General features: G+C 39.6%; 1 protein-coding gene across 2 annotated transcripts in view; it reads left to right on the top strand.

The window, feature by feature from the left end:
- Positions 1–13774, top strand: part of gpcpd1 (glycerophosphocholine phosphodiesterase 1) — an 87937-nt gene that overhangs the window by 37053 nt on the left and 37110 nt on the right. For both annotated transcript variants that reach the window (XM_060917758.1, XM_060917759.1), the window contains one exon: positions 4132–4261. In XM_060917758.1, coding sequence (XP_060773741.1) covers positions 4132–4261 — 130 coding nt within the window. The remainder of the gene's footprint in view (positions 1–4131; positions 4262–13774) is intronic.

Here is a 13774-nt window from a genome sequence, read left to right as displayed (position 1 = left end):
ATTTGTTTTATTGTTGCTGATTTCTGGGAACATGCAACCCAATCCTGGACCAGATTCTGTTACAAGTTTTAATACTTCTGCCGATTTTAAAGCGAGGACTTGGCTTGGCTTATTCCATCTGAATGTCTGCAGTTTGGTAGCTAAAATGGAAATGATTCATATTTGGGCACATTCAACTGATTCCGATAGTACAATTACATCTGCAACTTGGCTCAGCAAATCTGTTTCAGATAAGGGTATTGAAATTGATTGGATATAATATTTTCAGGACTGACACACCCAAAAAGGGTGGGGATGTAGCAGTTTTTATTAAAAAATAAGTTTCATGTGAATGAAATGAACTTGTCTTCGACTCGTTCAATATCATGCTAGCTGGATGGAATATATCTGATCTACCATTCAACGCCAGCCAATATTATTTAAATATCCAGTGAACAGCAGTTCTGTGGACAGAAACGCCTTGGAGAATGGCCAGAGTGGTTCAAGTTGACAGAAAGGCTACAGTAACTCAGATAACCACTCCGTACAATTGTGGTGAGCAGAAAAGCATCTCTGAATGTACAGTACGTCTTGAAAACCTTGAAGATGGATGGGCTACAACAACAGAAGACCATGTCAGATTCCACTTCTGTCAGCCAAGGACAGAAAGCTGAGGCTGCAGTGGGCACAGACTCGCCAAAACTGGATAGTTGAAGACTGGAAAAATGTGGTCTGGTCTGGTCTGATGAATCTCAATTTCTGCTGAGGCACACTGATGGTGGGGTCAGAGTTCGGTGCCAACAGCATGATTCCATGGACCCAACCTGCCTTGTGTCAACAGTCCAGGCTGGCGTAGGTTGTGTAACAGTGTGGAGAATGTTTTCTTGGTGCACTTTGGGCCCATTTAATACTAATCATTCATCACTTGAATGATCTGGCATGTTTGAGGTGTTGTTGCATCCCTTCATGGGCACAATTAACTAATGGCTACTTCATGCACCATGTCACGAAGCAAAAGATGTCTCAGAAGGGTTTCATGAACATGACAAGGAGTTTTTCGGCCTTCCCAGTTGCCAGATCTGAATTCAGTAGAAATTATTTTGTTAAATAGGAAAGCAGATACTATTAAACTTAAAGCAGATACGCAGAACCTTTTTATTTTAAAATAAATTTCTGAGTGGATAGTATCTCCATCTTTGACTCTTGTATGCTGCATAAATGGGAATTAAAAATGTATATATTTTTGAGAGTTAAAATCAACCACAAAGTTGGCATTCGAGCTGCCCCGCTGAGCCAGCCAGCCCTGAGTGCATGACGTCACAGCAGTAACCGGTTTTAAGGCCGAGGCCTTTTACAGCTATAGACCAAAGTCATATAAATAAAAATTTATGGTGAAAGTAAGAAATCCCGTTACCGACTTGCTCAACTAATGCCTCTTTTCCACCAAATCAGTTCCAGGGCTGGTTTGGGGCCAGTGCTGGTTCACAACTCGTGAGCCAGCTGAGAACCAGTTTGCTTTTCCATAGCTCGCGGTGCTAAAGGAAGCCATGTCAGTCACGTCGCTGTATACGTCAGTCACGTCTCTGTATACGTCATTACGTCGCTGTATACGTCAGTTACGTCGCTATGTTTGCATAAACCTTAGCGCGAATATCAAAGCAAAAACAACACTGAAGAAGCAGCAGCAACAACAACAATGATAATAATGGATGACTTTGCGTTTGTACAGCTGCTGCTTCTCATCGCTTAAAAATGGCGATCTTTCGCGGTCTTGTTATTGTTGTTGGTCTTAACAACTCCCCCCCCCCCCCCCCCCCCTCTGACGTAAGCGGTTCTTTCCTCTGGCCCAGCAGAGAGTTGGTGCTAGCCTGGAACCGGTTTTTCTGACCCCAGAGCCAGTTCTTTGTCAGTGGAAACAGAAAACCCGGTTCCAAACTAAGCACTGGCCCCGAACCAGCCCTGGAACTGCTTTGGTGGAAAAGGGGCATAAGACTGATTTGACTTCATTGATTGTGGGTTGACTCTCATTAAAACAGGATAGGTGTTATAACTTATGCAACATACATGTACATGCATGCATTTTCACTGATAAAACGTAAAAGGCTAATTAAATAATCAGATAAACTGAGACAATCACATTCTGAAGCAAATTAAATAATCGTATACTGGAAACTTAAACACACAATACAAGTTACATGTATTAATCTAAATGCAGGTAAACAATGTGTTGTTGTTGTGTTTTTGTCCAAATAAGAGTTGGAGCTTACCCGTCTGTGTTCTCGCTTCTTGAAGGCCGACCTTGTGGTCGATTTGTTTTGAAACAGTCTGACTTTCAGTTGTTCGTTCAGTTCTCCGTTCATTCGCTTCTTCCACGTAAGGGTGAGATGGCAGCGATATCCAGTGGAGAAAATCAGACAGTTGCTCCACTCATTCTCCATTTTCTCCATACGGAGTACTCCGCCATTACTGCTTGGCTCAGGCAATTACTAAAACCCGGGACGGAACGGGATGTCACTGGTTTTAGCAACAACCGCAGGGAGGTCACTGCCCAAGTGATGGGTCACATCCCATTCTGGGTTTTATCAACAAACCTCGGCTCACGCTTCGGGAGGACTGGTGCAACTAAACTTACTTTCCTTTCAAAAAATAAAATAAATAAATACTTTCCTTTTCTTGTAGTTTTTCTTTAATTGTTGGTACCGCACCCTCTTTCAATACAGGCTTATAGCCAACGCTCCGCAACAGATCAGAGGTTTCGTATGAGTCTTCAGTAAAATGTGCAGAGGAGAGACCACTTCGTAGACGCACAATGTGCCTGTGAACTTCTCGCAAAATGCATCCAAATCTTTGCAGTTTGAACATTCTTGGACCATGAATGCAACGTAAATCCACCTTCTGTTACATGGCATGGTGATAAATTAGCTCAAAATGGAGGATCGGAGTTGCAGTCAGCTCTGTGTTTTAGTATAGCGGAAATGGCGATGGGACCGATAGACTTCCTGTTGTGACGTTACGGATGTCAAGGTCATTCACTCAGACCGCTACCTATATAAATCACTTTAATCGTAAAAATTACTATATTAGATTTATTGTTAACGCTTAAAACTCTTCCTGTGCCATTCTTGAAGTCTCAAGGCATTTATGAACGAAAGTGAGGCCACGGTTCTGCATACATGCTTTAAAGAATAATGGTCAGGTTTTTATCTTGGTTCCTAAAAGCAAAGCCCTTTTTTTTTTTTTAACTCACTATTTTAGAAGGGCGGCACGGTGGTGTAGTGGTTAGTGCTGTCGCCTCACAGCAAGAAGGTCCTGGGTTCGAGCCCCGGGGCCGGCGAGGGCCTTTCTGTGTGGAGTTTGCATGTTCTCCCCGTGTCTGCGTGGGTTTCCTCCGGGTGCTCCGGTTTCCCCCACAGTCCAAAGACATGCAGGTTAGGTTAACTGGTGACTCTAAATTGACCGTAGGTGTGAATGTGAGTGTGAATGGTTGTCTGTGTCTATGTGTCAGCCCTGTGATGACCTGGCGACTTGTCCAGGGTGTACCCCGCCTTTCGCCCGTAGTCAGCTGGGATAGGCTCCAGCTTGCCTGCGACCCCGTAGAACAGGATAAAGCGGCTAGAGATAATGAGATGAGACTATTTTAGAACAATAATGTTAATGAGATGACATGCACTGTCATTGATCATGAAATTAGAATGAAAGGTGACTCTTTGAGGCCGGATCTGTTTGAAGAGAATATACAGATGAGGAGGTGAGGGAGCTGGACATCCTAAAGGACTAAAGCACTGCTGCTTTGCTGTCTTCAGTTAGAAATGAAATAGGAGCCAAATCTTGCTGGCACTGCTATCAGCAGGTTGTCGGCTGGTATTGTGGGTAATATATGCCAATGACCTTGAAACACTGTTCTCTGTTTTGAGATAATCACTTCCATTAATCCGTTTTCCCATAATATGTCTAACGTGTTGACACTAGCATGTCTTGACGCATTTTATATAATTTCCTATGGTTTTGTCCTTCAGACACATTTGCTTATGTTGTATGTAAATACAGAAAGGCATAGCCAGTGCACATAAACACAATCTCGGATGTTTAGGTGTAGCTACATTTGAAAAACTAGAGGAGGTTTTCATGTTGGATATGTTGTGTGATTTGCAGTGGACTACCTGGTTATTCGGCCTATTCGAGGCTTTAAATGTGACATGAGCCAGTGTTACACTAAGTACTGGCGAAAGAGGAGTGCGCTGGATGTGGGCCACAGAGGAGCAGGGAGCACCCATGCTGCCAAGTAAGCTGAAACACGTTCACACTGAAACCATTTCTGTGCTGAGCAGTCTCGAGAGCCATAGTGTTCTTAATTGTTCTATTTTTATGTACAACCCCGATTCCAAAAAAGTTGGGACAAAGTACTAATTGTAATTAAAAACGGAATGCAATAATTTACAAATCTCAAAAACTGATATTGTATTCACAATAGAACATAGACAACATATCAAATGTCGAAAGTGAGACATTTTGAAATTTCATGCCAAATATTGGCTCATTTGAAAATTCATGACAGCAACACATCTCAAAAAAGTTGGGACAGGGGCAATAAGAGGCTGGAAAAGTTAAAGGTACAAAAAAGGAACAGCTGGAGGACCAAATTGCAACTCATTAGGTCAATTGGCAATAGGTTATTAACATGACTGGGTATAAAAAGAACATCTTGGAGTGGCAGCGGCTCTCGGAAGTAAAGATGGGAAGAGGATCACCAATCCCCCTAATTCTGCGCCGACAAATAGTGGAGCAATATCAGAAAGGAGTTCGATAGTGTAAAATTGCAAAGAGTTTGAACATATCATCATCTACAGTGCATAATATCATCAAAAGATTCAGAGAATCTGGAAGAATCTGTGTGCGTAAGGGTCAAGGCCGGAAAACCATACTGGGTGCCCGTGATCTTCGGGCCCTTAGACGGCACTGCATCACACACAGACATGCTTCTGTATTGGAAATCACAAAATGGGCTCAGGAATATTTCCAGAGAACATTATCTGTGAACACAATTCACCGTGCCATCCGCCGTTGCCAGCTAAAACTCTATAGTTCAAAGAAGAAGCCGTATCTAAACATGATCCAGAAGCGCAGACGTCTTCTCTGGGCCAAGGCTCATTTAAAATGGACTGTGGCAAAGTGGAAAACTGTTCTGTGGTCAGACAAATCAAAATTTGAAGTTCTTTATGGAAATCAGGGACGCCGTGTCATTCGGACTAAAGAGGAGAAGGACGACCCAAGTTGTTATCAGCGCTCAGTTCAGAAGCCTGCATCTCTGATGGTATGGGGTTGCATTTCCCTCTGGCGGGAAATTTTGGAAAGTCAGTGAGGTGAGGAAAGGACTCTCCAAACATTTTTCCGAATTGGATGGATTTATTGGTGAATTATGCCACCCAAAAATAACTTTACAGCCGAGGAAGGCGAGGACATTAAAAAGTCACTCGACTTTCTGGCAGAAGAGGTTTCTGTTATTAAACAGCAACAGAAAACCATCATGGACCTGGTGACGGAAGTAAAGTCGCTCAGGCTGCAGAACGCCGAGAAGGACCGGCGTCTCGCCCACCTGGAGAGCAGAGTTGCTGAATTGGAACAGTACACCAGGATGAACGACGTCATTGTCACTGGGATTCAAATTAAACCCCGGTCATATGCAAAAGCGGTGACAAGGGAGGGAGAATCTGATGAACTGGGCAGCAACTCCGTGGAGCAACAAGTGTCGGCATTCCTACATTCGAAGGGAATCGATATTGATTGCAACAACGTCGAGGCCTGCCACATTCTACCCAGGAGAGACCAGGAGAACACCGCCATCATCATGAGATTCATCAGCCGGAAACATAAAGCTACACTGCTGAAACAAGGAAGGAAACTGAAAGGTACAAACGTCTACATCAACGAGCACCTGACAAAATGCAATGCTGACATCGCCAGCAAAGCACGACATCTGAAGAAGGAAAATGAAATTCAATCTACATGGATCACCAACTGCAAAGTATTCATCAAGCTGAACGGGACACCGGAGGAGGCGAGAGTTCTGGTCATACGGAACATCGAGGACTTGGACAAATACCAGTGATGCTATCAGGACTGTACGGTAATCAATACCTACGTGACACTACACCAAACTCAACCATGACACACACTGAAATAACTCCTTCATCCATTACTTGGAACACTACTCGGCTCACGCAATTGCTTGTTGATTATGAAAATCTGGAACTGAAACCACATGAATTCGCTGACCATAAACTACTGGATACAGAAAATGACACAGACCCGGACAATAACTTTTTCTCAACCATTAATGACAGTTGCCACTATTACACAGAGGAACAGTACAATCAGTCCACTCAGGCTGTGGGAAAATTATCAATAATACACCTCAACAGCAGAAGCATGTACGCTAACTTCAAACACATCAAGAAATACTTAAGTCAGTTTACTCATCCATTCAGCATAATTGCCATCTCGGAGACCTGGATTGACCTGGAGAAAGGAGTGGATTTCGAACTGGCTGGATATGAATTTAATTATATAAATAGGAAAAATAAAGGTGGAGGAGGAGTGGTGGTGTATGTGGACTGTAATTTGAATTGTAAGTTAATAGATGGCATGACAGCGGTGATTGATAACTTATTGGAATGTTTAACAATCGAAATTAATATTGAAAAAAGTAGAAATGTATTAATTAGCTGTATACTGTATGGTATATAGAGCGCCAGAAACTAGTATAGAGGCGTTTAAGGACTGGGTAGAAAAGACATTTACAGTAGATAATAAAGTTATCTTCATTTGTGGGGATACTAATATTGATCTGTTCCTAATAAGCACAGTATGACTGAGGAATTTATTAATACCATGTACAGTATGAGTCTCCACCCAAAAATTACCAGACCCACCAGAATTACTGACCATAGTGCTACCTTAATAAATATATTTACCAATGATATAGATAATAACATAAGTGGAATATTAATCAGTGATATTAGTGATCATCTACCAGTTTTTACAATTTATGACTGTAATCATAAGAGAAATGTGACAGACCATAAACTTAAGTATAGAAGAGTTAGGACTGAGGAAGCCATGTTTGCATTAAATAATGATTTATTAATACAAGACTGGGAATCAGTTTATATAGAGAATAGCATTGATAGAGCATATGATAACTTTTTAAGTATATTCAAATTATTATATGATAAAAATTGCCCACTGAAGCAATATAGTACAAAACAAAACTATAAGGATCAACCTTGGATTACTAAGGGATTACAAAATGCCTGTAAGAAGAAAAACACTCTATATAGAGAATTTATTAAATTAAGAACCGAAGAGGCAGAAAATAAATATAAAAATAAGTTAACGAGTATCATAGGGAGATGTAGGAAGGATTATTATGGTAAATTAATATATAATAGCAAAAATAATATTAAAGGAATATGGAATATATTAAATAGTATTATTAAAGATGGCTCTGGACAAATACATTACCCTAAATACTTTAATGACAAAGGTATCGAAAATTATAACATGGATGTAGTTGCTAATAGTTTTAATAATTTTTTTGTTAATGTTGGACCAAGATTAGCTCAAAATATCTCTGATCCGGTAACAAATGATGATTGTATAGATAATATTATAAAGAGGAATTCTTGTTCTATGTTTCTTACACTAGTAGATGAGAAGGAAATTATTGATATAGTTAATAAATGTAGTAATGTCCACAGATTATAATGATATTGATATGAAACTAGTGAAAACTATTATTGGGGGGATTTCTAAACCATTAACATACATCTGTAACTTGTCATTTCAAACCGGTACATTTCCAAGTAATATGAAAATAGCAAAAGTAATTCCATTGTATAAATCTGGGGACAAACACAACTTCACAAATTGCAGACCTGTTTCTTTACTTCCTCAATTCTCCAAAATTCTTGAAAAGCTATTCAATAACAGATTAGATAAATTCATTGAAAAATACAAACTACTCTGTGATGGTCAATATGGATTTAGAGCAAATAGATCAACAGAGATGGCACTAATGGAGTCAATAGAGGAAATCAGTAACTCTATAGATAAGAAATATGTCGCTGGGATATTTATTGATCTTCAAAAAGCTTTTGATATTATTAATCATGATATTAATTCATAAGATGGAACAATATGAGATAAGGGGAGTTGTATTAAATTGGATAAGAAGTTATTTGAACAACAGGACACAATTTGTGAAGTTGGGTGACTCTGTCTCAACTCGTTTGAATATTGATTGTGGTGTCCCTCAGGGGCCAGTATTGGGTCCTAAACTGTTTATTCTTGATATAAATGATATGTGCAATGTATCAAAGATATTTAAGATGGTATTATTTGCAGATGACACAAATGTGTTTTGTTCTGGAACAAATTTACATAAGTTAGAAAACATAATCTCTTCAGAATTGTGCAGGTTAAAAAGTTGGTTTGATAAAAAAAAAATTATCATTAAATCTGTCTAAAACTAAAATCATGTTATTTAATAATTATAAAATAAATAGGGCAATAAATGTACAGGTAGATGGTGTTGATATTGAAAGAGTTTCTAATAATAAATTTCTTGGGGTAATAATAGATGATAGAATTAATTGGAAATCACATATAAAATACATACTAATTAAACTATCAAGAAGCATATCTGTGTTGAGTAAAGCTAAGCACGTCCTGGACTGTAATTCACTCCGCATTCTTTACTGTTCCCTGGTTTTACCGTACTTAAATTACTGCTCAGTGGAGTGGGGAAATGCGTATAAATGTTCACTTTATGCAATAACTATAGACCCTTTTCAGTCACATGACCTTCGTAAACGCGACCACCATTTTGGACATGTAGCAGACTTCGGCTCAAATTGGTTTGAATGCGAGGAAGGCGACAAACGGAGAACATACAAGAAAAAGGAGCGAGATGCAGAAAACACCTTCGCTATCCAGCGACGTAGGGCATTTACAGGGCGAGCAGAGGGAGAAATAACAACAGTAACGACACATTAGCAACGCCGTACAGAAATAACGGTTTATGGCACAGACCCTTTCGGTTCTCGCTCATCTAGCTGCTACAATGACTGCTTAGACTGCAACAATAATACCTAACACACATTTAAGTATCCGTCGTAAAGACGTGAAACTCGTCGAGTGACGAGTGTGTTCATTGATAAGCTAACACAATCTAAAAGTAGACATACCATCACACTGCCCTGGCGCTGTGTACAGTTTACCTTCTATGGTTTGTGCACTCGCTATTTGCCATTACTTTCTCCAACCCAGTGTTAGAGATTACAGGGAACGGCCTGGATTTAAGAGACAAATACATGTTCCTCTTGTTTTAAACACTTAGCCCATGTTTACATTAGACCGTATCAGCGGATCATCAGATTAACGGTTTTAAAAGCGATTAGTGTGCACACAGCAACACCAATACACGATTCGTCTGCACACAGCAACACCAATACACGGATACGCTCGGCTCCGCAGGCATCCTGCGCTCCAAATCACTCCGCCCTGAACAGCGAGTGCCCTCTGGAGGGTGCGCACTCCGGCCCTGCGCAGCTCACACAGCGCGCGAGTGAAGTGCACAAGCCACGATTCGGGACTGAGCCGCTGTGTGTGTGATCCCAGCGCAGATCACTTACCACTCGCAAGTGGAAGGATGGCAAGCCTAAAGACAATCGTTTTTTTTTTTTGTTACATGGTCAAAAGAGGTGTCGGATCACTGGATCCAGTGTAAATAGCTGCCGGAGCCAACGCCCGAGGTTCCGGAGCGCGCTCCGGCTTGCTCCCCCTCAAATTAAGCGCTGTTTGTAGGACACTGCCTCTGATCTGTCCTACAGTCTACCAACAGCAAAGGAACACAACGCTAGCTAATGTCGTTAGCTAATAGCTACTACAGAAGAACAAAGAGGTTACAATGGGTTATTTTAGCCTATTTGGTTACACACTCGCCGCCACAGAATGTTAACAGCAATGTAATGCCTTTTCTGGCTAATTTTATTCGTCTTACCTCCAACAAAGTGGTCACTGCACAAGCGCTGGTATGCCGAGGGCTGCCAATCTGTTAATGGCCGCTATCCATCTTCTCCTTCGGGATCCGATAAAATGATAACCCTTGCCTTGTTTGTTGATAGTTACTACATCCAGGCGCACAACAATATAGTGGCATGATGGAAGTCTTGCTGAAAATAAACACTTTCTTTGCTGCCGTTCCTCAATGCTGGCTGTGGTAAACTACTGGTAGTACATGTCCAAAATGGCGGCCGCGTTTGTCATGACGTCACGTGAAAAGGGTCCATACTTCAAAAAAGAGATATAAGAATAATTCATAGTGCTGGTTACCGAGATCATAGTAATTCACTATTCCTAAATTCAAAATGTTTAAAATTCAGGGATATTATAGAATATAAAACTGCCTTAATAATGTACAAAGTAAGGAATTATAAAGTACCAAGGAATATCCAAACAATGTTCTTGGATAGAGAGGGGGGCTATAATTTTAGGGGGAAATTGAAATTTTAAATTCGCAGTGCTAGGACAATGTTAAAAATGTTCAGTATTTCTATTTGTGGAGTAAAGCTATGGAACAGTTTGAATGTGGAGCTCATGAAATGTACAATTATAAACCAGTTCAAAAAAGGGTATAAGGAACAGATCTTTGAGGTATAGGGAGGAGGAATTACAATAACATTCTATTGATAATATAAGTGTATATATGTGGGTATGGGTACATACGGATATATATATTATATAAAATGTGAGTATTTTTGTGTTTTATATATATACACACACAGTGGTGCTTGAAAGTTTGTGAACCCTTTAGAATTTTCTATATTTCTGCATAAATATGACCTAAAACATCATCAGATTTTCACACGTCTTAAAAGTAGATAAAGAGAACCCAGTTAAACAAATGAGACAAAAATATTATACTTGGTCATTTATTTATTGAGGAAAATGATCCAATATTACATATCTGTGAGTGGCAAAAGTATGTGAACCTTTGCTTTCAGTATCTGGTGTGACCCCCTTGTGCAGCAATAACTGCAACTAAACGCTTCCGGTAACTGTTGATCAGTCCTGCACACCGGCTTGGAGGAATTTTAGCCCATTCCTCCGTACAGAACAGCTTCAACTCTGGGATGTTGGTGGGTTTCCTCACATGAACTGCTCGCTTCAGGTCCTTCCACAACATTTTGATTGGATTAAGGTCAGGACTTTGACTTGGCCATTCCAAAACATTAACTTTATTCTTCTTTAACCATTCTTTGGTAGAACGACTTGTGTCCTTAGGGTCGTTGTCTTGCTGCATGACCCACTGTCTCTTGAGATTCAGTTCATGGACAGATGTCCTGACATTTTCTTTTAGAATTCACTGGTATAATTCAGAATTCATTGTTCCATCAATGATGGCAAGCCGTCCTGGCCCAGATGCAGCAAAACAGTCCCAAGCCATGATACTACCACCACCATGTTTCACAGATGGGATAAGGTTCTTATGCTGGAATGCAGTGTTTTCCTTTATCCAAACATAACGCTTCTCATTTAAACCAAAAAGTTCTATTTTGGTCTCATCCGTCCACAAAACATTTTTCCAATAGCCTTCTGGCTTGTCCACGTGATCTTTAGTAAACTGCAGACAAGCAGCAATGTTCTTTTTGGAGAGCAGTGGCTTTCTCCTTGCAACCCTGCCATGCACAGCATTGTTGTTCAGTGTTCTCCTGATGGTGGACTCATGAACATTAACATTAGCCAATGTGAGAGAGGTCTTCAGTTGCTTAGAAGTTACCCTGGGGTCCTTTGTGACCTTGCCGACTATTATACGCCTTGCTCTTGGAGTGATCTTTGTTGGTCGACCACTCCTGGGAAGGGTAACAATGGTCTTGAATTTCCTCCATTTGTACACAATCTGTCTGACTGTGGATTGGTGGAGTCCAAACTCTTCAGAGATGGTTTTTTAACCTTTTCCAGCCTGATGTGCATCAACAACGCTTTTTCTGAGGTCCTCAGAAATCTCCTTTGTTCGTGCCATGATACACTTCCACAAACATGTGTTGTGAAGATCAGACTTTGATAGATCCCTGTTCTTTAAATAAAACAGGGTGCCCACTCACACCTGATTGTCATCCCATTGATTGAAAACACCTGACTCTAATTTCACCTTCAAATTAACTGCTAATCCTAGACGTTCACATATTTTTGACACTCACAGATATGTAATATTGGATCATTTTCCTCAATAAATAAATGAGCAAGTATAATATTTTTGTCTCATTTGTTTAACTGGGTTCTCTTTATCTGCTTTTAGGACTTGTGTTTTTTTACCATCAGGTCACAAAACATGTAATCTTTAATGAATGATATGTTAAAAGATAACTTTAATTTTCTGAGATGTAATAAAAACATATTTATATGCCAAAGTCAGAACGTAACAGAAGTGTTGTGAACATATATATTCTCAATTTTAACAATGTAGAATTACTTTTTGAAACATAGGAAGGTGATGTTTTAGCAAATATAATTAATAAACATGTGTAGTAGAATAAACATACACATTCTTTCAATAAGATTAACATGGTATATAGCTAGATTGTAATTAATTTGTAACAGACGCGAGATGGACAATCGTAACAGAAGTAATGTAACAGACATCATTTTGGAACTCATAGGCTTGACTTTGGCATATAAATGTTTTTATTACATCTCAGAAAATTAAAGTTATCTTTTAACATATCATTCATTAAAGATTACATGTTTTGTGACCTGATGGTAAAAAAAGAAATGGTTTTAGGTGAATAAGTTCATGTCCCCATTTCAGTACCCATAAGCGTGGAATCACTCATATGCATAATTATGATATGGGTGTCTGTACGTATGGATGTGTATAGTTATAGGTATGTGTATATGTACTGTATATATGTATTGTATGTGTGTGTGTATATATATATGCATAAGTATCTGTATATATGATTTGATTTGGTCAATATTATACCATGTTGGTATGTTTTCTTTTTTTGTTGATTTTGTTTTCTTTTGTATATCTGGTTTATTATGGTGGAAAGTGACGTTTGATTAGCAGTGGTATAGAGGGTTAGGATTTGATAAGTCATTAACTTCTTCCTAATCCTTTACGAACATTATGTTACTGCCTTGTGGCTACGCTATTCTGTTTGTTTATGACGATGTTTTGATGATTGCATTTTTTTTTTTTTTAAATATCTTCTTTACTGTTCAGAATAAAGCAATCAATCAAAAAAATTAGTGCGTGTGGCATGGGCAGCTTACACATCTGGAAAGACACCATCAATGCTGAAAGGTATATCCAGGTTCTAGAGCAACATATGCTCCCATCCAGACGACGTCTCTTTCAGGGAAGACCTTGCATTTATCAACATGACAATGCCAAACCACATACTGCATCAATTACAGCATCATGGCTGCGTAGAATTAGGGTCTGGGTACTGAACTGCCCAGCCTGCAGTCCAGATCTTTCGCCCATAGAAAACATTTGGTGCATCATAAAACGGAAGATACGACAAAAAAAAACCTAAGACAGTTGAGCAACTAGAATCCTACATTAGACAAGAATGGGTTAACATTCCTATCCCTAAACTTGAGCAACTTGTCTCCTCAGTCCCCAGACGTTTACAGACTGTTGTAAAGAGAAAAGGGGATGTCTCACAGTGGGAAACATGGCCTTGTCCCAACTTTTTTGAGATGTGTTGTTGTCATGAAATTTAAAATC

The sequence above is a fragment of the Neoarius graeffei genome, chromosome 3 (genome assembly GCF_027579695.1).
Source record: "Neoarius graeffei isolate fNeoGra1 chromosome 3, fNeoGra1.pri, whole genome shotgun sequence".
Taxonomy (NCBI): domain Eukaryota; kingdom Metazoa; phylum Chordata; class Actinopteri; order Siluriformes; family Ariidae; genus Neoarius; species Neoarius graeffei.
Note: the sequence above shows the minus strand (reverse complement) of the source record. Positions and strands in the feature narration are given on the sequence as shown.